General features: G+C 36.8%; 1 protein-coding gene across 3 annotated transcripts in view; it reads right to left on the bottom strand.

The window, feature by feature from the left end:
- Girdin (protein girdin) overlaps positions 1 to 25139 on the bottom strand; it is a 576472-nt gene that overhangs the window by 347260 nt on the left and 204073 nt on the right. For all 3 annotated transcript variants that reach the window (XM_090411135.1, XM_090411137.1, XM_090411136.1), the window contains exon 11: positions 20135 to 20281. In XM_090411135.1, the coding sequence (XP_090267261.1) occupies positions 20135 to 20281 (147 nt within the window). The remainder of the gene's footprint in view (positions 1 to 20134; positions 20282 to 25139) is intronic.

The following is a 25139-nucleotide window of genomic DNA, read 5'->3' as shown; positions in this document are numbered from 1 at the left end:
CTAGTATGCACATGCTAGATGGTTTAAGCACCTTCAATCCTACAGAAACAGTCTGCATTCTCATAAGTACTTTAAAGAGTTTATTCAGTGAAAACACAAGTACAGTAATTTACTAATTATCTGGCTATCTAGTTGGGAAGTATAATTTTGTGGTGGAGCAAAAGCATAATGGTTATGACAGCATTATTTGTCATTGCTAAAAATAAATATTTGTTCATTACACACTCATTTTTTGTTTACAAACCAACTTAAAAATAAAATAATTAAACTGCATTACACTGAGAATACTGTTAAGAAAAATCAATGACCTGTGAATAATTGTTACTAGTTAAAAAATGTTTCATAAAAGTATGTATGATATTTTTAAATTTTAAAGGTACGAGACTTTCTATTACCATATTACTAAACTTTATGGAGTAATGAAAGACTTAGTCATAAATGTTTAAGGAAAACTTTGATAATAATTTTAAGTTCATGACAAGAACTATTCACTACTAATAGTTCTTGTCATGAATTTAAAATTATTATAAAGATGTGCACAGAGGACAAAAAATAATAACAGTTTTATTGACTCTTATTAATAACACTAGTAATGCTAGTTCAGGAAACAAGAGTCTACAAGTGATTTGAAATAGAAAATAATCAAGATTTAGCATTAAGCAGAAAAAAATTAAATGAATTAAGAAGATGGCAAATGATTCGATGAATAGGCTGTGTAGAAGGAATGAATGCGAGTTTTTGGATGGGTGGAGTGAGTTTGAGGGAAGATTAGATTAGTATAAGAGGGATGGCCTACAGCTGAATGTATTTGGTATCAGGAGTCTTGAAAAAAATAACTGGTATGAGACCTAACAGAGAGAGTCATGGAAACTAAATTATAAAGGGAGGAATGATGAAAATGTGAGTGTAAGAGTGACAATGTTATATAACTATGTGGCTTTATCATGGAAATGCTGACGAGGAGAGAATGATTTTGACTTTAGGTTCAGACCCAACAAGTGTGTAGTAAGATGTCTACATGTATAAGACACTCACTACAGAAGAATAGAGATCTGTAAAAGTTGTCCAACTGTGTCATGTAGACTGCAGACAAGAGTATACAAAAGAACATGCAGGTAGATTATATGTCTGTACACGAATGATAGAAGAATCAGAAACAAAGGGGTAGAGTTTGCTGTCTTGGTCAATATGTTGGGACCTCAGATTATAGGCATTAGTGAGACCTGCTTATCAGAATGAGACATACTAACTGGTATCGAGTATAAAGGGTAAATTTTTTTTTAGGAAGGATAGAAGAGGAGGGGGTGGGGACATGATGCTAATGATATCAGATGACTTGAATCCAGTTAGAGTTGAGACCTATGATTATAGTACTACTACTAACAGTATTTCATGTGGCAGTAAGTTTGAAGCCTTCTAGAGGTGTGAGGGAGAAATCTAACAAGATCAATTACATATTGGGGTGTTGTTACAGACCTAGTAGATCAGTTGCCAGTGATGAAGAAATGCATCAACAAATAGAGATTCAGATCAGCACGAAAAGAGTATTCATAATAGGAGACATTAATTATCCAAATATTGATTGGATAGCAGTAGAATCTCATGAGAAGAATGAAAATGAATTTATTGAGCTGTCTGGGACAACTTTCTAAAAAGCATTTGCCAGAAGGAACTCGAGGTTAAAGTGTGTTAGATTTGATTATGATGTCAGAGGGTGTTTCAGTTAAAGACATAACTTTTCCCCTCCAATTGGTGACAGTGATCATGCGATACTCACTTGGAAAGTGACTGAGTTTACGAATGCTCCATTCAGAAAAGGTTACATGCTGAACTAAAAGCAGGAAATTATGACCAACTGAGGAATATACTGAGTTCAGTGGAATGGGATCAGTTGCTGGATGGGAAGAATAACGAAATGCATGGAAAGCAATTTAAACAATTCTGCGATATCAGAATGTGTCCCAATAGTTCAAAGAATAAATGGGATAGGAGTCAAATGGATGTACAATCTCATTAAGCAAGAGATCTGTAAGAAAAGGATAATCTGGAAGGAATAACGTGTGCATGAGGATGATGTCTGTTATGAAAATTATAAGCAGCAGACTAGAATAGTCACAACTGTTGTAAGGAAAGCAAAGTCTGAGTGTGAAAAGAAACTGGCTTGCATGCTGAAGCCAACACACAAGAACTCCATCAATATGCTGCAAGTAAAAAAAAGAACGAATATAAAAGAATAACTCTTCTAAAGGCAGATGTTGTGAGGGTAACAGATGCAGAAGAGGTTGTTCAAATAATGAGTGCCTATTTTGTTGAAAGCTATCAACCTGGTGAATGCAACATTGAGCGCACTGCTACCTCTTCACTGAATGAAGAAACTCGGGTGTATGAATGAGGTATTAGAGCTGTTGCACAAACTGAATAAGAATTCAGCAATAAGGACTGATGAGATATCAGCACGTATGCTAAAAGACTGTTCAGCTGAACTGGCTATTCCTCTGACCAGGTTGTTTAATATGAGTTCCAGAACAGGGAAGATTATGCAGGAATGGAAAGAATGTATGGTAATTCCATTGCACAACAATGGTGCAAAGACCGATGTATTCAACTATCGACCAATTAGTATCTCAGGAGTGATGATAAAGATTTTGGAAAAACTGGTTAGAGCTCACATTCAGAAATAGGTCGACAGGGAATCTCAACTTTGCAATGAGCAACATGCATTTACTAAAGAAAAGTCATGTTTCAGCAATTTGCTCACATTCCATAACAATGTTACCACTGAAGAAGACAAGGGGAATGGATACACCATGATACTTTTGGATTTTGCTAAAGCTTTTGACAGAATATGGCATGGAAGACTGTGGCATAAATTGGAGAATATGGGTATGGATTATAAAATATTAGCATGGATAAGAGGATGGCTGACTGACAGATATCAAAAAGTGGTATATTGGGGATGTGAGTCTGTCAGATTTAAGGTAACTAGTGGTGTAACCACCAGGATTAGTCCTTGTTCCACTGTTATTCAATCTGTACATTAATGATATTCAGAAGGATCTGACAAGTGACATACAGCTATTTGCTGATGATGTAAAGATAAGTAGGGTAATAAGGAATGCTGCTAATATGCAATACTTGCAGAATGATTTGAACAGGCTGGAATTGTGAGCATGGGAAAATAATGTCACTTCAACGTGAGTAAATGTAAAGTCATTCACTTTGGCATAATTAGATATCCAATGTCGTATTATATTGGTGGGATGATGCTAGAAGAAATTCATGAAGCTAGGGATCTCGGAGTGTTAGCAGATAGGAAGTTTAAGTTCAGGGGCCCATGTGGCAAAGATTGCAAATACATCTCAAAAGATAATTGCAATGCTGAAACAAACATTCACATGTAAAGATTCTTTACATGGGCAATGTCAAATTCTTTCCTAATATTCTCATTTTTAACATGATACTGCTACCAATGCCATCTGTTTACTCCCTCAATATTTCTCAGCCCTCTTATATCTGTGATCTCCAAGTCCTTGATCAAGATTTATTTCAAACCCAGCTCTCAAATTCATAAGTTGAAATTGGCTTGGACACTTCTGTATATACACTGCTTGGAAAGAAATCAACAGACACCAGTGTTAGGAACAAACATCTGTGGCACCATCTTAATAAGATGTAGGACCTCCTTTCACTGCAATGATCACAGCAATACTTTCCATAAGCAAATAATAGCGAGCAATAGGAATTTTGGACATTCTTCCTCTAGGCATGTAACGAGTTCCTGGATTGTATGTGGGGTGGACATTCCTTGACCTCACCCGAAGCTCCAGTTCATCCCACTGATGTTCAATAGGGTTTGGATCAGGGATCTGGAGGCCAGTCAAGTGTGGTGACATTCATGTCCACAAACCACACAGTTACAGCAGCAGTCTTATGACATGGTGCATTGTCTTGCTGAAAGAGACAATGGTTAGTTCCATAGAAATACCACAAAGTAGGAGGATTGCATTGCCCAAATTTTCAGATATCTCTGGGAATTCAATGTTCGTGGCACTACAAAGAGCGGTCTGAGGCCAAACCAGGACGATACCATCACACTGCCACCTCTGAATTTCATAGGTGGGGTTACTCAGTCTAGTAAGAGATGTACATCAGGCATCCACCACACCCATCCATCTGTTCTGTAGAGGATGTAGCATGATTCATCACCCCATAACACAGCTTTCCCAGCTTCCACATCCCACTATACATGCTGTTTACACCACTGAAGATGATGTTGCATGTAGGTTTGGGAAATATGGAGCTTGCATATATTGCAGTCCTACCATGGAAACCATTATTGTGAGCTTGAGTGTTTCTGAGTGTTTTTGTGCACATTCATGTTCCAGTCGATGCCTGGAACTGACAAATGATAATTTTTACATATTATCCTTCATATCTATGATCATGTTCGTTGAGTGTGGTGGGTTGTCCAATGTGAGTAGCACTTGCAGGTGACTTCCCGTGCTTTCATCTCTGTATGGTATCACCGATTGTTGATGTGGAATGGCCCAATTTATCAACCATTTGCTGAATAGATAGGCCTGTGACATGGCATTATGTCATAATGCCTCTTTCAAACTCCATCAGTTTCCTTCTCACAGCCATTTCACCTGGACACAGTTACACTGACTTGGGAGCATCACATTCCTCCAATTTATAGCGGCTACATAAACATGGCCCGTTACATGGCATGATATACCTTGCCCATAAGGGGAGAATCTGTTGACTTCTTTCCAAGCAGTGTGGCTAGTTTAGTGTTTTGACAAATGCCTGGAACCGACAAATGGTGGTTTTTACATATTATCCTTTGTAGCACTCTATGGTACACCATACAGTATCACACTATCTCTCTTAGTCTAGATAAATTCAAATGACAAATTCAAAACCTGATATGGCAGGAAGTTTAACTGACTTCCTATCATATCTAGCTTGGCTAATTACACCATCTATTTCCATATTTAATTTGGAATCTACATTAAAAATTGTGCCTAAATAGTTGAAATGTTTTACCTGTTTTAGATGTTTTAAATTCAGGATGCAGTTGATATTTTCAATGTTTCTGCCTATTTTCACTGTCTTTGTCATTTTATTGTTGAATTTCTACCAACTTTATTATAGCAGTTATTCAATTTACTGCAGGAATCCTGCAGACTTTCATTATTATTATTAATATGATTCAGGCCTCCATGGAGTCAAAAGATTCATTGTGGGAGGTCCTTCCTAGGAAACACAAAGTCTATCATACCATTCCTTTAAACTCATTGACCGTTCTAGCTCTCACTACTCTATCAGGCAAATTCCATTCCATGGTTCAAACAACCTTCATGCAATGAAACCACTCCTCACCCTCTTGCTCACACTTCCTTTTGCAACTTCCAGGGATGGTCCCTTGTCATCGCTCCTTCCCACTGTTCCACCAAGCGAAAGAACTCCCTAATGTCAACCCTGTAACTACCTCTCAACAGTTTAAAAGTCTCAATCATATCACCTCTCTTATCTACCAAGTCTGCAGTCCACATTCCCTCAGCCGATCCTCATAACTAACACTGTACAGTCCTGAAACCATCTTTGTTTCAGTATGCCTCTGTACCCTTTCCACAGTTAATTTATCCTCTTCAAATCATGGGGACCAAATCTGAGATCAATAGTCCAAGTATGGTCTGATCAGGGTCTTATACGATGCAACGATAACTCTTCTATCTCTGTAGGTCAGCATCTTTCTCAGCATTGAAGCAATCCCCTGGGTTACCTCCACCACCTTTGCAATATGTTCCCTAAATTTCAGTTTTCTATCAATCATTGCACCCAGATCACTTGTCTCCCCTACTTCCTGCAGTACAGCTCCTACAATCGCGTATGCAGCCTCCCATCGGTGTATCCCAAACTTCACGACTTTACATTTTGCTGCATTAAACCGACACCCCATTCTTTTCATTCCCTCTCTCTGATTGTTTCCATACTCTCCTCTTCTATCATTCCCATAACTCTCTCTCTCTCTCATTCCCTGTCTTCTACTGTTTCTGTTCTCTACTCTATCATTTTCATAACTCTCTCTCTCATTCCCTCTCTTCGACTGTTTCTATTCTCTCCTCATTTATCATTCTCATAACTCTCTCTTACTCCTACTCTGATTTGCCTTATCTCATCTTTCATACTTCTCATCTCATTCCACTTCCTATTTCTGCTCATCTCTCTCTCACACAATCTCTCTGCAAGTTAGCCAATCTTCTTCGCCATTCATCCTCCAAATCAAGACAATCTCCAAAAACTTCACAATCAAAAACTTCAAGCTTTCCACACTTCCCACTCTTATTTTTTCATTCATATTCTGCTCGTTATGTTCACCCTCTATCACACTACTCGTCTTTCTAGGTTGAGATTCTCCTGTCCCTGATGCAATGAGGTCAGTTATTGTAATATCTAACTCACTAAGTTCCTCCCATTGCCTACATTTTGTGCATATATGCATCCCCTTATTCTCTCACCCGCTACATATCCAACTTTCCGGATGCATACATACCACAAGCACCGCATGCCACAAAATCCTGTAGCATGTTATGCAAAATAGAGTCCTTAAACAGTGGAGAACTTGGTGACAAGCCATTTGTAATTGGAGCTGCAGCTGCCGCCAAGCTTAGAATGGAGGAAAGAGTTAGAGATGATAAAGGTGACATGAAAATAGGAGAAAAAGATATCCTTGAAGTATGGAGTAATTACTTCGAAAAATTGCTAAATGAAACAAGCAGTGATAGCACAGTGGTCAAAAAACACTCAACAGACATACAGACAGTAATATATATCCATACTAGAAAAAGCCATCCAAGGCTTGAAATGTGGAAAGGCAGCAGGAGTAGATGATATTCGACCAGAAATACTGAAGTATGGTGGTATAAAAGTCTTACAGTGGCTGCACTGCATAGTTCAGAAGGCCTGGACAGAGGGACGAATTCCCGATGATTGGAGTAGAGCTCTCATAGTACCATATATAAAAAGGAAATAAAACTGAATGTGAGAATTACAGAAGTATTCCCCTACTGAGTGTTCCTGGTAAGATTTATGCAAGTATACTATAGAAACGCTGTAGAGAAGAATTGTGGAAGAAAAGCTTGGTGAAGAACAAGCTGGATTCAGGCCAAATAGAAATGTCAGGATCAGATCTTAACTTCATGACAAATAGTTGAGAAATCATGGGAATATAACAAAGATCTGCATTTAAGCTTTGTCGATCTGGAAAAAGCATATGAGAAGATGCCAAGAGAGAAGCTGTTTAATATGCTACAATTATATGGTGTCAATGGGGCATTATATCAAGCAATACTTAGTCTTTATTTGAGTTGTAAGTCAGCAGTTCGAATTGAAGGAAGTACAGGAAGATCGTTTAATGTTAAATCTGGTGTGAGACAAGGATGTACATTATCCCCTCTGTTATTCATTATCTATATGGATCACATTATGAAGGAAAGTGGTATTAAACATGATATCAAAATTGGAGATGTTAATGTCAGCTCTTTGCTTTATGCGGATGATGTTATACTTCTAAATAAATCCACTACAAGTCTGCAAGATTCTCTGACTAAATTGAATAGCTGTTGTAATAGATATGGTATGAAGGTCAGCAATAAAAAGACAAAGACAATGAAAATAGGCAGAATCATTGAAAATATCAACTGCATTGTGAACGGAGAACCTCTGGAACAAGTAAAACACTTCAGCTACTAAGGCACGATTTTTAGTGAACATGGTAAATTAAATATGGAAATAGACAACAGAATCAACAAAGCCGGTATGGTAGGAAGTCAATTGAATAAATTTATATGGAATAAGAAAGAAATTAGTTAGAACATTAAATTAGCTATATACAAGAAGTGTTCAAACCAGTTTTAACTTATGAATCTGAGAGCTGGGTCAGAAGTAAAACACTTGACCAAAGACTAGAGACTGCAGATATGAGAGTCCTGAGAAAGATTAGAGGAATGAACAGATGGCATCAATGGCAATATCATATTAAAAACGAGGATATTAGGAAAGAACTTGACATTGTCAGCATCCAGGAATGCATTAGCAGAGATAATCTCAGGTGGTATGGTCACTTAAACAGAATGGTCGAGGAAAGATCAGCAAGACAAGTGTTCTCTGCCGGGTTGGCATGAAAATGACCCAGAGGAATACCAAGATATAGGTGGATTGATAAGGTAAAAAGTGCCTTAGACAATAGAAATATAAGATCTGATAATGTTGGCATCTTGACAAGTAACAGACAGATTTGGAGGAAAATTGTAGCTAGGAAGTTAGTAATGATGTAATTTTTTTCATGTAGTACTATCATATCCTGTACACCTGTACATCAGAAATTTGATGATGATGATATTTAACTATACTAAATAACTAAATACGAAAATTTATGTGCTTCTTCTCTGCCACTGTAGATGAGTCTGCCTGTAACCTCCTTCTCGGTAACCCAAAAATAACACAATGTAAACAAAAACTAAACTCCAAAAGCAGCACCACTTAAGTTACTGAAAAAAATTTACCACAATTTGCTACAGAAGTCATGTTATACACCATTTAAAAACTTTTTTTTTTTTTTTAGCACAGCTCAAATCTACTGCCACATTCTTCCACTTGTACTGGATCATCTGCATAAAATAAAGAGCTGAGAATAACATATTATTATTATTATTATTATTATTACCCAAGACCTCGTGGAGTCAAAGACTCATCTGCAAGGACCTTTTATCACACGCACACACAGCTCATCATACTGTGCTTTCAACACATTCAAACTCCCTGCAGCCACCACACTCTCAGGCAAGGCATTCCAATCAGTTACAACTCTGCATGAAAAAACCTGCCTCTCACTCCCCTACTCACACCTTCTTTATACATTTTCCAGGGATGACCTCTGGTTCTCCCCAAAATCTCACCAGTGATCCTATAACAACCCCTTACCATCTTGTAGGTCTCTATCATATCTCCCCTCTTCCACAGGTCCACCAGACTCTGCAAATTGCAACTCTTCAATCTTTCCTCATACTTGGGGTTCCAGAGGTCAGAAACTACCTTAGTCAGTCGCCTTTGGACCCTTTCCAACATCTCTCTTCATCCTTCTGAAAACCAGGTGACCAAATTTGGGCACAATAGTCCATGTGTGGCCTAATCAAAGACTTATACAATGGAACAAGAATCTCCCTACTTCTACATGTCAGTGTCCTCCGCATCATTACCCAGAGGCCTTTGTGTTGTCTTCACAATTTTGGCTATGTATCCCTTAAACTTCAGATCCTTATCCACTATCAACCACCAGATCTCTTATTTCTTCCCTCCAACAATGTATCCTCACCAAGCATAAATTCAGCATCCCATCTTTGTTTTCAAAAATTTTAAAACCTTACATTTTGCAACATTGAACTCACATCCTCATTTCCATGCCCAATCACTCAATTTATTCAAGTCTTCCTGCAAGATCACAACATCTTCACTACTTTTCATCGTTCATCCCAACTTTGCATCATCTGCAAACAACTGAATATCTCCATCCAAATCTTCACCTATATCATTAACATACAAGTTAAACAGTAATGGCCCTAAAGCAGATCCCTGAGGCACTCTGCTAGTGACTTTCCTTTTTCTCGACATCGCTCCCCCATACACAACTTGTTGATAACTATCAGACAGCCAATCTCCAATCCAATGCACCAATCTAATATCCAACCCCATCCGCTCCAGTTTGACCATCAATTTATCATGAGGTACTTTATCAAAAGCCTTTGCGAAATCCAATATATCACTGTGTATTCTTTTCCTCTGTCCAAGGAAGCAGTAACTTTATTGTAATAAGTAAGTAGATTACTAAAACATAACCTCCCTTTAGCAAATCCATGCTGTCCATCAAAGATTATACCATTGTTGTCAACCCAACTCTGGATACTAGTTCTCACAAGCTTCTCCAACAACTTAACCACAACACCTGACACAGAGATAGGCCTATAGTTTAATGCTCGAGTTCGATCACCTCCTCTATGAAGTAGCAGAATCTTGCCCTCCTTAGGGATTTGACCGAGTGCAAGACTCGTATTAAAAATATATGTCAAGATAGGTGTCAACACCTTGGCACATTCCTTCAGAATACGTGGCGATATATTATCAAGTCCCACAGCCTCATTAACATCTAGTTTACTCAACTCCCCATAGACCTCTTGCTCACTTACAGTCAGTCTCTCCTCCCCATTATCTACTGCTCTCAATCTCTCCATGAAGTCACATTCACAAGATTGAAAGACCTGTATGAATTGCTCATTAAGTATCTCCACCACACATTCTGCATCAGCTGTCTTTATACCATTTTCTCCAATCAATGTCATCCTTCAATAATCATTCTTTCTTTTGCTGGCTACATATCGAAAGAACTCCTTAGGATTCTTTTTGGCTTCATTAGCTAACTGCTGTTCATACCTCTCTTTAGCTACCCTCACCAACCAAGTCATCCTCCTTGCCTGTTCATGGAATTGGTTATTTCCACTTCGCTTATGCTGCCTCCAACAATGCCCTCTTTCTCTGTATTGCATGCTTAATCTCTTTATTCATCCATCTCACACCTACCTTATTTAACCTTCTCACCCTTGGAATATATTCAGACAATGCATCTACTAGATAGTTTTTGTAAATCCCCCAAGCTGCATTGATCTCTATTCCAGCTAACTCCTCATTCCATGTTGCACCCGCAAGCTGTCTCCTGAGTTCTTCATAATCACCCCCCTTGAAGTTCCACATATACCCTTTTCTCACAGAGGTCCTCACACTGCTGGCAACCACCCGGGTAATCATCTCATGGTCACTCTCACCAACTGGTGGATGATTTGACATCTCGTTTATAATTACATCATCTGATGAGATGATCAAATCCAAGACCCTTAATTCTTGTGTGCTCTCTGTTACATACTGTCTAAGATAGTTATCCCTCAAAAACTCAAGCAACTCATTTTCTTTACTTCCAGTTGCAATCTCATCAATCCAGTCTATATTGCCATAATTAAATCACCCATAATGATCACCCTTCTCTCATTTGCTTAACTAATTTGATTATACATTTCATTATCACCAGCACCCACATTTCCTGGTCTATAACAACATCCAACCAAGTATTTTATTCCTTTTACTTCTACCTCAACACCACACTGCCTCAAAACCACTGGCACTATTTCCCTCTTACATCTCTACTTCATATGGACATAACTCTTTCTCTATCATCAATAGCACTTCCCCTCCCTTTTTATCCCTTCTATCCTCACGAAACACATCATATCCTTCCATCTCTATTCCTGTCAGGATGTCGTCCTCTTCCAACCATGCCTCACTTATTCCGACAATCTTTGGGTGAACAGACGCAATCAGTGCAACCATTTCATCTGCCTTGTTTCTTATACTTCTAGCATTTGTATACAAACACAACAGCTCATTTCTGGATCTACAGCTAGTTCAACTGATACCACTCACTCGATGTGATCTCTCCATGCTCGACTGGGGCCATTTCCCTTTCTGCTTATTCATTTTAAAACCCTTTTCAATTCCAACTGTTTCCTCTTGATCCCAAGTCATCCCATTCCTTTCCTGTCTACACATGCTCTCACCTCCTCTTGGAGCATCCACCTTTCTCACGCTGTGTACCCCTGTCTAACCTGAGCCTCCCCATTTCCCTGTTCCCCTTTGCACACCCATTCTCTCATTTTCCATACTCATGCCACTCACTGCCTCATTAATAACCACCCCTTTAATCTCTCCTGTCTTACTCTCCTGCTCTTCCACATCACTTCCCGCTTGATCTGATTCATTCTCTCTATTCACTTGTCTACCTTCCAGCAGCAGTCTCTCCAAGTGACTCACACTAATGGTAATGGCATCAGTGTTGTAGCAATATCATATTGAAAATGACGATATTAGGATAGAACTTGACATTATTAGCACTCAACAATATGTTAGCAGAGCTAATCTCAGATTATATGGTCACTTAAATAGAATGGGAGAAGAAAGACTGGCAAAACAAAAACAAGTGCTCTTTGCAAGGTTGGCAGGAAGAAGAAGAAAAAGAAAACAGAAATATAAGATCTGATAATGTAGGAATCTTGACAGATAACAGTTTAATCTGGAGGAAAACTGTTGATTGGAAGTTAGTAATGATGCAACTTTTTCATGTAGTACTAGGAACTTGTACTTTTTCATGTCAGGAACTTGATAATGAATTATGACACATATCAAGTAGACAAAATGAAATTTTAAAAGTTACAGATGTGTCCGGTAGTTTACAGGGTTTTATAATCCTGGCAAGAATTGTCCTGACATTCACACTATTTAAAAGACAAGGTCTATGAAGAATCTAACTAAATCGTTAATTGGTCAAAATAAGCCATTGGGCTTAGAACTTCAAACACATCTGGAAGTATTGTTAATTGTTCATCAAATTCCGTTATTGTCACTCTAGATAGTCAGCTGGTGAAAGGCTGATGATAACAATAAATGGGATTTTTCAAGGCGATATTCATTGTAAAAAAATCAGAATTTCTATTTCACTTACTCATATAGAGAAAGTAGTTTGAATCTATGAAGACATTAATGCTATGAAATGCATTCATAACATTAATGTATTAATGTTATGAATATAGTTTGAGAATAACATTAATTCTCAAACTGGTACGATATCATAATACAATAACGTACATGCTATCTGATACTTTCACTTCTGAAGTGAGAAAATCATCTGTTTAGAATAGTCGGCTGTTAAAATGGGGGAATTTGGTGTTCAGATAATCCATAGGAACTACAAATAATGATCAACATAATGATCATTTTTCAGTTTCTGATGTTAGATAATTTGAGAAAACTGAAAATATGAGATATTTGGAATGACTAATATTCATATATAAAGATCAAATTTAAAAATTCTGATAACAATAAATGGATATCATGTAACTCACAGTAACACAATCAATAATTCATTCTTGAGGATTTAATATCTTTTAATTATTATTATTAATATGCAAGCACTTCCAGACAATCATGGACTCAGAAAGAGTACAAGCACTTCCAGACCAAACAATGCCTAAATACTTATCATGCCTTTCTTTGAAAACATTCAACAAAGATGCACTCGCAACATCCAAAGGTGGCTTATTCCACACACTTGCCACATGCCATAAGAAAAACTTGGTTTTCACATGCTTCTGAACTACACCTTTGCTTAGATTGTTGGGATGATCATTTTAAGCAAAGGTGTGGTTCAAAAGCATGTGAAAACTAGGTTCTTCTTATAGTTGAGATTTTAAACTCGTGTCAATCATATTTTTGAAAGCCATGCCTGACATGAGCTGCAAAATCTCAACCACATCTACATATAAAATACCCATACCAACTCATATGTTTCTAATGTATCTCATTTCTGATCCTCATATGCACTATTCCAAGTTTCTAATCTAATTCTCAGATCCATATGCTAAAAACAGGTTTTTGTCTGCATCATTTAACTTTTATACTAAATACTGAAAATCTGTTTGTGTTCCATTATTTTTGTGATGCCCTATTGAATAAAATACTAATATCATAAAAAACTATTTGCTACTAAGGACAAGGGGGTTCCAGGCCCATGTACAGTGTAATTGGCAAAGCCTCCAGTTAAGGTTATTATTATTACGGGTATCTCCATGGAGTCAGTAGACTCATCGCGGGAAACCCAAACTAGCAAAACAATATCTGTCATATCTCTTCTTGAATTCATTTACAGACAAAGAACTCGCACTAAGTCAGGCAATGAATTCCACTCATTCACCACCCTCCAGGCAATAAATCTTGTTCTCGCACCCTTGTTTACCACACTCTTCTTTAATTTCCAAGGATGACCTCTTGTTCTTCCATCACTATCACACAGCTGAAACATTTCCCCTGCATCAATCCTATAAAAACCTTTCAGGAATTTAAATGTTTCTATCATATCCCCTCTTCTCCTCCTATCAATCAACCTTCGCAATCCACAAACTCTCAATCTATCAATGTAGGGAGCATTTTTTTACATCATTCACCAACTTAGTCACTCTTCTCTGAACCCTCTCCATAGTCTCCTCATCTCCAAAGAATCCAGGTGACCAGACCTGAGCACAGTAATCCAAATGCAGAAGTATCAATGCTTTATGAAGGGGAATAATAACCTCTTTATCTCTGGATGTCAGTATGTTCCTCAACAACCAAGTAATTCTATGTGCAATCTTGGACACCTTAGCAATGTGTCCCCTGAACTTCATCTCCCTATCTACCAACACCCCTAAGTCCCTAGCCTCATCAATCTCTTGGAGTACTGTTCCATCAATGTAGTACACAGCTGGTAATCTTTTAATCCTAGACTGCATAACTTTACATTTTTCCACATTGAACTGGCATCCATTACCTTTTGCCCATTCTACCAGCTTATTTAAATCATCCTACAAACTTTCAACATCAGCTTGATTTTTTATTGTGCTATCCAACTTTGCATCAGCAGCAAACAACTGAATATCCCCCTTCAAGCCATTTCCTATATCATTGTTGTTGTTGTTTTGTCCTTTGAAGAGTCTTAGATGTTTCTGTGTGCTCTTTGTACTGCTTTGGCTATGTCTGTGATTTTGTTTGTATACAGCTGTTGTTCAGGATTAGGATCTATTTCTTGCAAGGCTGCTGTAATTGCTGGACAGGTAAAGATGTGAGTGGGTGTCAGTTCAGTTTCTATATGTTCTCGTATCATCTGTATTGATCTTCATTCCTCTATAATGTCCTGTTCGTAGTCTTGCTATCGTGGTGGAGGTCCTTCTGTCAGCATTGATCTCGGGAATTTGATGTTGTATCACTGATTTCAATGGAATTAGTTCAGCTTTTGCTAGTGCATTGGCATCAGCAAGAGTTATCATATGAGTTTCTTGGTTGAGTTCTCTGGCCTCTTTTTCTAATTTATCAGCTGCTTCGTTGTGATCAATGCCTACATGAGCAGGAATCCATTGTAAAATGCAACTTTTACCTAAACACTTTAGATGATTTAAGAGTTTATGGATGTCTTGTGTGAGCTTGGTATTGCCATTTTTGATTGCCTCCATAGCTGATCTTGAGTCACTGTAAATTATAATTCCTTCAGATTGTTGAGATGATGATAGATTTAAGTAGGCTTCTAGTGCTTTATTTATTGCGTAGAGTTCACTGGTAAAATTGGAAGCAATTCTCCCAGATCCAACTTTTATTGAAAGTTTTTCACCTTTCGGGAGTAGAAGGAGAACACCAGCGCCTCCATTAATCATATTGGTGTCTGATGATCCATCGGTATAACAGATAACCTGTTTGGAGGATGAAAGAAGGTTGATGGTATTTAGGCCTTTTTCTTTAAGCATTTCTTTTGGTTCTTTTTTTGTACAGAGTTTGGTAAGGTTTAGATTTATGGAGGTATTTGAAGGTAAAGGACTGGAAAATAGAGGTTCTTTATTTATGTGGACATTTAGCTGATCAAGACCTATTTCTTTCCTGATAGTGTCATCATATTGTAAAGTCGATGATCTGTGAAGTCTGCAAATTTGGTTCCAATGTTCATAAGTTTTTAGGGAGATATGATCACTTTGGTAGCTTCTGATATTATTTATGAATTTTATGGTGGCAAATTTTCGTCTGTCCTCCAGCAGGTCAAGCCCACATTCCTGTTGGGCTCTGATGTTGTTAGTGGATGAGACTGCACCAATGATAATCTTGGATGCTTTTGCTTGTATTTTGTCTAGTTTTTTCTTTACCGATGAGGCTGAAGGTGACCAGATAGGTGCTGCATATTCCATTATTGGCCTTATTAGTGTAGTGTAAGTAGTTTTGAGGATTTTTGGCTTTGCGCCCCAATTTGTTCCACAAAGCCTTTTCAGTATATTTAATTTTTTTAGAGCTCTGTTGGAAGTGTTAGAGATGTGTTGTGCAAAACGTAATTCCTGATCAAGCGTAATACCAAGGTATTTTGGATTTGTGACTTTTTCAATTAGCTTGTTATTGATCATGACTTTGGGATTGTAGGAATGTCTATTTTTCCTGTCTGTACTAAATGTACTTAGTTTTGTTTTGTCTGGGTTGATTTTGAGTTCGTCTGACCATTTTTCTAATCCTCTCATGGATTTGTTTAGAATTTCCTCTGATTCTTTGATTTTAGCACTAGTGTGCCAGATGGCTATATCATCTGCATAGCAAGTTACTTTTGTGTCTTCTGTAAGGTAGGGATGAATATTATTGACATATAGAGGAATAGTAAGGGACTGAGTACTGAGCCCTGGGGAACACCAGCCCAGGTTCTCCGCTCTTTTGATATTGCTGCATTGAGTCTGACTTTGATCTTTCTTCCTATATCATTTATATACAAATTAAACAACGATGGCCCAAGCACACCACTGGTCACCTGCCTCATCTCCTCCATACACCACCTTCTGGTATCTCTACCTGAGCCAATTTCCTATCCATATCACCAATTTAGTATCCATTCCCATCTGCTCCAATTTGCATAACAGTGTTCCATGGGGTATCCTGTCAAAGGCCTTAGCAAAATCTAGAAGTACCACTGTGTAGCCAGTTCCTTTGCACAACTCAGATGTCATTCTATTATAAAAAGTTAATAGATTGCTAAGGCAGGATCTATCTTTAACAAAACCATGTTGGCCTCTATAGAGTATCATATTCTGATCCACCCATTCTTGAAATTTGTCTTTAACCAACTTCTCCAATACTTTTACCACTACTCCTGAGATGGTGATTGGCCTGTAATTAACTACTGCAGTTTTAGAGCCACCTTTATGCAAAGGAACCACTTTGCCTAACTTCCACTCCCTAGGGACCATACCAGAGTTCAAAATTAAGTTAAATATCCAAGTAATAGGGGTTGACAATTCTTTGCACATTCATGCAACACCCGAGCTGATATTCCATCTAAACCTACAGCAGTGTTCGCATTTAAATTTTGCAATATATTAAATATCTCTAATTTCTTAACTTCAATACTCACATTAGTTATTGCTACAAGTACAGAGATATCCTCACTTGGGTGATAGACTTTTGAAAAGTGATCACTCAGTAACTTGACTATTACATCTGATTTTGTCACCTCAATACCATCAGCACCCACTAAAGTTATCCTTCCAAAGTCATTCTTCCTTTTACTTGCCACATAGCGGAAGAACTATTTGGGATTATCCTTGATCTCATTGGCTAAAGTCTTCTCATAATCTGATTTAGCTTTTCTTATTATGCTTGTAACCTTCCTAGCTTGAGCCTTGTACTGCTCATGGGTGTACTGATTGCATTTCTCCTTGTACATTCTCCATAACATTTTCTTTTTTTGCAGATCAAGCTTGATACTATTGCTCATCCATCTAATGCCTACCTTGTTTGTCTTCCTGACAATGGGGACACAATCTGATATTGCTTTCCTCAATACCTGCTGATTTTATCCCATGCACTGCGAACATCTTTCCCCTGCAATATGTTCTGTCATGGGATGGCTGCAAGTTCACTCTGAAGCTTGTTATAACTGCCTAACCTGTAGTTCCATATATACCTCTTCTTAACAGAAAAATCGTCCACGAGGTTAGCCTAGTGGCTTTGCGCTTCGCAACCATATGCCTGGGGAAGGAGTGTCCTAGGTTCGATTCCCGTCAATGACGTGAGGAGGTCCAGGATCTTCCTCAGTCATAGCCAAGTTAGCCGGTCTTGAGCATGGACAGCAGGGTTTTTTCTGCCAGTTTATCTGGTGTTTTTTCATCCCACAAGCAGGCAAACCGGTCCGAGGACACACATGGATTACAGTCAAAAATACCGATCCAGCCATAGGTCTGATTCTTTAGCCTATGCCGGTTTCAGAACCCAGATAAAATTTGGGGGACTAGATGGTACCGTGAACTCCCATAAAAAGGGGGGAACGCTGTATTATCAGACGGAATTTATTTTAGTTATTTTAACAGAAAAATCCAGAGATTTTGCAACCTCCCAAGTCAATACCACAGGATCGCTTTCACCAATTGGAGGTAATGAGGACACCTTACTTATGCATATGTCCTCTGAACCAATAACCAGGTCCAACACTCTCACACCACGTGTCCCTTCAGTTATGCTATTTCAAGTAATTATCTTGTAGAAGATGTATGAATCCATTTCCTTTTTGCTATGTGATATTTCCTCCTTCCAGTTGATATCATTATAATTAAAATCCCCCATAATAATCACTAAACCTGCACTCATTGCACTAATTTGCTGATGCATGAATTCAGTATCTCTCCCTGGCCTATAGCAGCATCCAACTGTATATTTGGTTGCGTTGGCACTATTTCACACCAGACCACCTCAGATGAATTCTCATTCACATGTCTATCATCTTGATATACTACTTTCTTTGGCTGCAACACATCAGCTATCATCAACAGTACTCCTCCATCCCCTGTTCTATCTTCTCTATCCTCCCTAAAAATACTGTTCCCATCACATTCAATTCCACTGACCATATCTTCTGCTGACAGCCAAGTTTCACTAATGCCTACAACTTTTGGTGATATTGCACTGACTAATGCCAAAAATTCTTCTCTCTTATTTTGAATGCTTCTTGCGTTGGTATACAAAAATTGCAGATTCCCTTTAGTTCTTGTACCGGCTTTAGAACTGATACACAAGTCACTAATTTCAGTAGTCCCATGCCGATTTTTATCCCCTCTCTTCTGCGATTTATTCTGCGAATAAGGATCAATAAATATACAATCACTGCTAAAGTTTCTCTCTCTCTCACGCTCAACCTTTTCACTATTAGTTTCCTTGCTCAATTACTTCAACTTGTTCAAAAAACAGTAACTTCTTCAATCACTTATGTCCTTCTATGTTCAGATGCAGCCCATCTCTAGCATACAACTGTCTTTTTCCTTCAAACACACTCCAGACATCAACAAATTCCAGATCTCTTTTTTTTGCACATTCTTGCAATCATATCATTTATTATCATCACTCGTCTACTCAACTCATAATTGTCAAAACGAGGCAGCACACACACGCTATCCTCCCATTGACACTTTTCCTCTTCACAATATCTAACAATGTTCTTAAATCTTTTGCTACCCAATTTATACCACCACTCGGGTCATTTGTACCCACCATAACCATCATCTTGTCTGCATCATGCCCTCTCTTTATCGCTAAAGTCACTCTTTCTATTGCCCCACCAGCCAAGCACTCCTCAGGCATACTGCTCTCCATACCCTTAATCATAGAATCACCATATATATCTTACCACTCTCAACTTCAAGTCCACAGAAGCGTCACTAATGGACTCATTTCCTACGCTATTCAGCATGACTCTCCCAGTTTCATTACTCAACACTCTTTTACCCCTCCACTCTCACGACATCTCGTTTCTTCTAGACCTCTTGTGGTTTTATTTTGTTGACTCCCATACTATTTATTACTTCATCATTCACCAAAGACTCACCAATAAGTAATCCTGTTCTAGTTACTTCAGCTAAAGTAATCTCTATAGTCCTAATTTCTCTGTTTAACATATTAAACTCAGTTTTAACTTCCAGTATCTCCTTACTGAGCACTTCCAATTCCTCATGTAGAAGATGGTCATTTTTCATTTTCATGAACTCCCGCCGAAGTTCTTCTGCTATGGTCCCGATGTCAGCTTCCATTCCTAAACGTTCCAGCCTATCCCGACACTTCTCACATACGTCGACATTTCTGTTCTCATTTAGCCAGACTGACCACAGATCCTTCACATTGTTCGGCGCATGCATGTATCAGTTTCCGCAATGCATCCATTGCAAAAAATCTAATGCTGAGCCAGCCTTTCGTGTAGAAGTCCTGCGCACCGCTGACATACGTTTCTTGTTGGACACCATCTTTACACGTTGAAGTAGTGAAACAAATGGCAGCAAAAACACAATATATACAACAGTTTCAAACAATAACACCACTGAAGGACACTTGTATCTAACTGATGCACAACTGCAGTACAATTTGAGACAAAAAGACACACTATACTTAAATTTAAAATAATTTAAGGTTAAATAATTAATAACAAGATACATACCAATGTTAATTCATTCAGTTGTGCACAGTATCTCAAAATTTCACCTTCCAGTTCCACAACTTGATCAGCTCGTTTTCGACTACCTTCTAATTGTTCTTCCAACATAGCTTTGGTCTCTACAAGAATCCTATTGTCTTCACGAAGTTCCTATGAATGTGAGAAAATTTAATAAGCATTTATTTTATTTATTTATTATTATTATTGGGTACCCCTGCCCACACCTTCAAGTACTGAGCAACTCCCAATTTATGTTAACTAGTTATTTCTCTTTTTCTGCATTAAATGTAGCCAACTTCATTTAATGAATCAATATAGACTGCAATATTAACTTGCAAGAATAATTGTACACTCTAACTACAAAAACTTATGAATTTCATAACAATTACTCAGCTGCACTGTTAAAATTAAGGTATATATCATCTTGTTCACAGCCTCATCATTGCTTTCTTCAATTACAGATCAAACAAACTCAAAGATTTGATCCGAAATAGCATGAACAAATGTTTAAGTGGATACTTCAGAAACCATAACCGATAAAATTGCTTATCAGCTGTAATTTTGATAATATATTTTCAAAGAATTTTTTTTATTAATAAGACAAAATGTTATTTTAAATATAGATATAAAAAAAAAATTTCTTCTGGAAGATCTTCATTAATAAGTGCCTATGTGTTTCTGTTCTGTCTGTTCCTACATCATCAGTCCTTGCATCAAAACAAAGAAAATATTTTTCTTTAAGAGAACCAAAGTACTACATTAATAAACTGCATCAGTTTAACAAAATTATCACATCATTTTCCTTAATTTTTAATTCATTTGGGTCCCCATATTGAGCTACTTCTAATTTGTGTTATAACTAGTTATTTCATTGCTTGTTGGCCTAGTTGGCCAAGTGTTTAGCATACCAACTGTCCAATCAACATGTTGTAGGGTCAAATCCAGCCATAGTCATGGATGTTTTGCAATTGTCTTTAGGTGGGAGATGAATTTTATCTGATGAGAGACCACCACCCCCATTTACTGGAGGCCTGTAGTAGCTTGAAAAAGTATCATGTTTGGTCTCTAGAGCAGGGTTTCTGGAATGTGTAAAATATACATTAAAAATAGAAAAAATATATAAAATTTATAAAAAATGGAAAAAATCCTCATCCCACAGACAGTAAAATATGTAATATCATCATCATCAATTTCCTGATATTTACCCCCCCCCAAAGGGGGTGTTCAGATTCCTATGACAGCACTACTACTTGTAAGCACTCCAATATTGTCATATTTAACATTTAGTGCTTCTCAGGCACTTTTGCCTGAATCAATCCATGTCTTCCTGTAGGTCTCTTACCTGCCAACTGGCATCAAACACCTGTTTTACTAATCTTTCCTCACCAATTCTATATAAGTACCACCTCTGATTTTGACATATTCTTGAATGCTAATAATGTCAAGTTCCTTTCTAATATATTCTTTTTGATATGATTCTGCAATTGATGCCATCAGTTCACTCTAATTTTTCTTAGAACTCTCAAATCTATGGTGTCTAAGTCTTTGATCAAGTGCTTTATTTCTAACCCAACTATCAGATTCATAACTTAAAACTGGTTTGAACAGTCTTGTATACTGCTTTGTTGGTGTCTTGCTAATTTCTCTCTTATTCAATATAAATTTATTCAGCTGGCTACACATCATACCAGCATTGCATATTCTGTTGTCTATTTTCAGATTTAACCTGCCATCTTCACTAAAAACTATGCCTAAATAGCTGAAATATTTTACTTTGCTATAAGATCTCCATTCAGAATGCAGCTGAAGTTTTCTATTTTCCTACCTATTTTCATAGTTTGGGGTCTTTTTTTTTTGTTGATTTTCATGCCATATTTGTTACAGTTGTTATTCAATTTAGTTAGAGAATCCTGGAGACTTGTACTAGATATGTTTAGGAGTATAAAATCATCTGCACAAAGAGCAAAGTTTGACATCTCCAATTCTAATAGCAGGACTAATGTGATCTATATAGACGAAGTGGAGATAATATGAATCCTCTTACCCCTGATTTTACATTAAACCATCTTCCTGTATTTCTTTCAATTCTAACTGCTGACTGATAATTTAATTAGAGACTATGTATTGCTCTTATAATGTTTCATTCACTCCATATAATTGAAGTATTTTGAAAAGCTTTTCTCTGGCCACCTTGTTATATGCATTTTCCAGATCTACAAAACTTAAGTACAGATCCTTGTCATATTCTCACAATTTCTCAAATGTCTTATTGAAAATCTGATTTTGACAACCTCCATTTGGCCTGAACCAAGCTTGTTCTTCTCCAAGTTTCTCTTCCACAATCTTTCTCAACCTCTTTTCAAGTATGCTTGCATAAATCTTACCTGGAACACTTAGCAGAGAAATTCCTCTGTATTTCTCACATTCAACTTTATTCCTTTTTTTATAAATGGGTACTATAACAGCTCCACTCCAAAATCATTGGGAATTTGACCTACTGACCAGGCCTTCTGAATTATGCAGTGTAGCCACTGCAAAACTTTTATACCTCTATGCTTAAGCATTTCTAGTCGAATATCATCTACTCCAGTGCCTTTCCACATCGAGTTTTTGACAGCTTTTTCTATTTCAAGTATTGATATGCACTCCTCTTTGCATTCCTCTTGAAAATTTTGTACTTGGTCTGTTGTTGCTTGATTTTCATTTAACAGTCTTCCAAAGTAATTACTTCAGACATTTAGGATATCCTATCTTCAGTTTTCATGTCACCTTTATCATCTTTGATTCCTTTTACAGTACTCTTTCCTCCATTTCTAAGTCTTTTCAGTAGCCTCCAAAACATTTTGCCACCACTTCCAGATATTTATTTTCCACGTTCTTACCAAAGTTTTCCATTGACTTTTGTTTAGCTACTTTTGCACATAGCTTAGCTCTTACATTTTTCTCTGTATTCCTTTAGAATATCTGCTTAATTATTTGCTAGGAACTTTTGCTTTGCTTTCTTCTTTTCCAGGACTGCTTCTTTAACCTCTTGTGTCCACCTTGGTGTTCTTATTTTATTATCCTTGTAGACAACTTCACCACATATCTCCCTAGCTGAATCAATCAATGTCGTCTTTAGTTTACCACTGAGAATCCAAGGTTTGGTTCTTGTTTTCAATTTGTTTAATTTTTAATTTTTTTTTTTCAATAATGTTTGTACAGTCAAGTCTATAATTTACCTGTAAATTGTAGACTCAACTATACTAACATTATTGTAATATACATTTGCAAATAACCTTTCATGGGTCAGAGCAACAAGAAGTAAAAACTTCTTTCTAACCAACCCTTTTTGGGGGGCAACTGCAGTTACAATTTTTATAAGCTATTCATAATTTTTCTAAGTTAAGTTAAGTTAACCTTAGTATAATAGATATTCACTATAGCAGTGGCGTTCAACCTTTTTTACTACGCGAGCTACTTGACTATAAAAAGTTATTCGGCAATCTACTCTCTTATATAGATCACGTTCCCCCAACCTGATATCTGATTACGCATAAATAAACAACTAAAAAAAATACACAACTAAAAATTTTATTTGTGTATTTAAAATTTTATTTATCACTTTTAATTATTTTAATACAAAAAAAAACAAACATATTGGAATAAAATATTTATTTCTCTTTGGAACACCAAAGTTAGAAAAAACAACAGATTGATTACAAACTCACAAGTTACAGGAAATGCTGGTTGATTAAAAAAAAAAAAGTTAATGTGAAATTTGGCATTGTTTGGACCTCGCAATATTTTCATAGTCAAGTTGATATGAAGAAGTGGCCAATCGCAGACAATCATCCAAATGATCATTTGTAATTTGGTTTCTTAATTGATTTTTTATGACAGTCATATTTGAAAAAGCAGATTCTGTCAAGTATGTCGATCCGAAACATGACAGAATTTTTCGCCCAATATCAGTTAATATTGGGAATTTTTCATGTGCATACTTCTAAATGACTTCATTGTTTATTGATTTTAAATGTAAACTATTCTGAATGTTTATTATCTCAAGTTCTACTTCAGCTTGCTTTATAGCAAATAGCCCACTAATTTTATTTGAAATTTCTGTGATGTTCAAGTTTTCTTGAAATGGATTACTGATAAAAGATACGATCATTTCAGTTTTATTAAAATCTTTAAATCTTGAATTTATTTCTTCCTCAACTAATTCTATTTCACGAATAAATTCTTTTAAATCATAGTGAAGCATTTCTTGTTGTTCAAAAAATTTTAATAAATATGGGAGATGTCTAAATTCGTGGTCATTTATATTTTTCTTTAATAAAAGTCAGTATTGTTGGAAAGTTTTTATTGGACTTAACATGTCAATTAAATTTTTATCTCTACCTTGTAACTGTTAATTTAAATTGCTTAATTTCGTACAGAGATCTACTAAAAATGATAAGCGTAACAACCATCTTTTATCACTCAATTGTGGATAAACATCTCCTTTTTCATCAAGAAAATTTTTATATCCTTAATTAATACAAGAAATCTTTCTAAAAATTGACTTCTGCTGAGCCAGCGAACATTATTGTACAACAGAAGTTCCCTATCATCATCTGCCTGTAATTTAAATAACCAACGTTGCAGGGCTTTTCCTCGAACAGAATTCACAATTTTAAATGTAATATCCAAAACATCTTTTGTGTTTAATCTTTTACTACACAGTACTTGTTGGTGAATAATACAGTGGTACGTTAAAAAATCTGGATATTTGTCATCGTTTTTACATAATGAAATTAAGCCTGATTTATCACCTATCACTGCAGGAGCACCATCAGTAGTAATAGACACAAATTTTAAAAGTGGAAGTTTGTGTTGTTTCACAAATTCATCAAATGCCGAAAAAATGTCTTCTCCCCTAGTCCTAACCAATAATGGTATAATTTTCAAAAGTTCTTCTTTACTTGAATAATTCTTGAAATGCCATGTGAATAAATAACTGAGTAATATCAGTGAAGTCATTTGA

This window comes from Typopeltis vanoorti, chromosome 21 (genome assembly GCF_054136105.1).
Source record: "Typopeltis vanoorti isolate ZY-2024b chromosome 21, IOZ_Tvanoo_1.0, whole genome shotgun sequence".
Lineage (NCBI taxonomy): Eukaryota > Metazoa > Arthropoda > Arachnida > Uropygi > Thelyphonidae > Typopeltis > Typopeltis vanoorti.
This window is presented reverse-complemented; position numbering and strand designations above follow the sequence as displayed.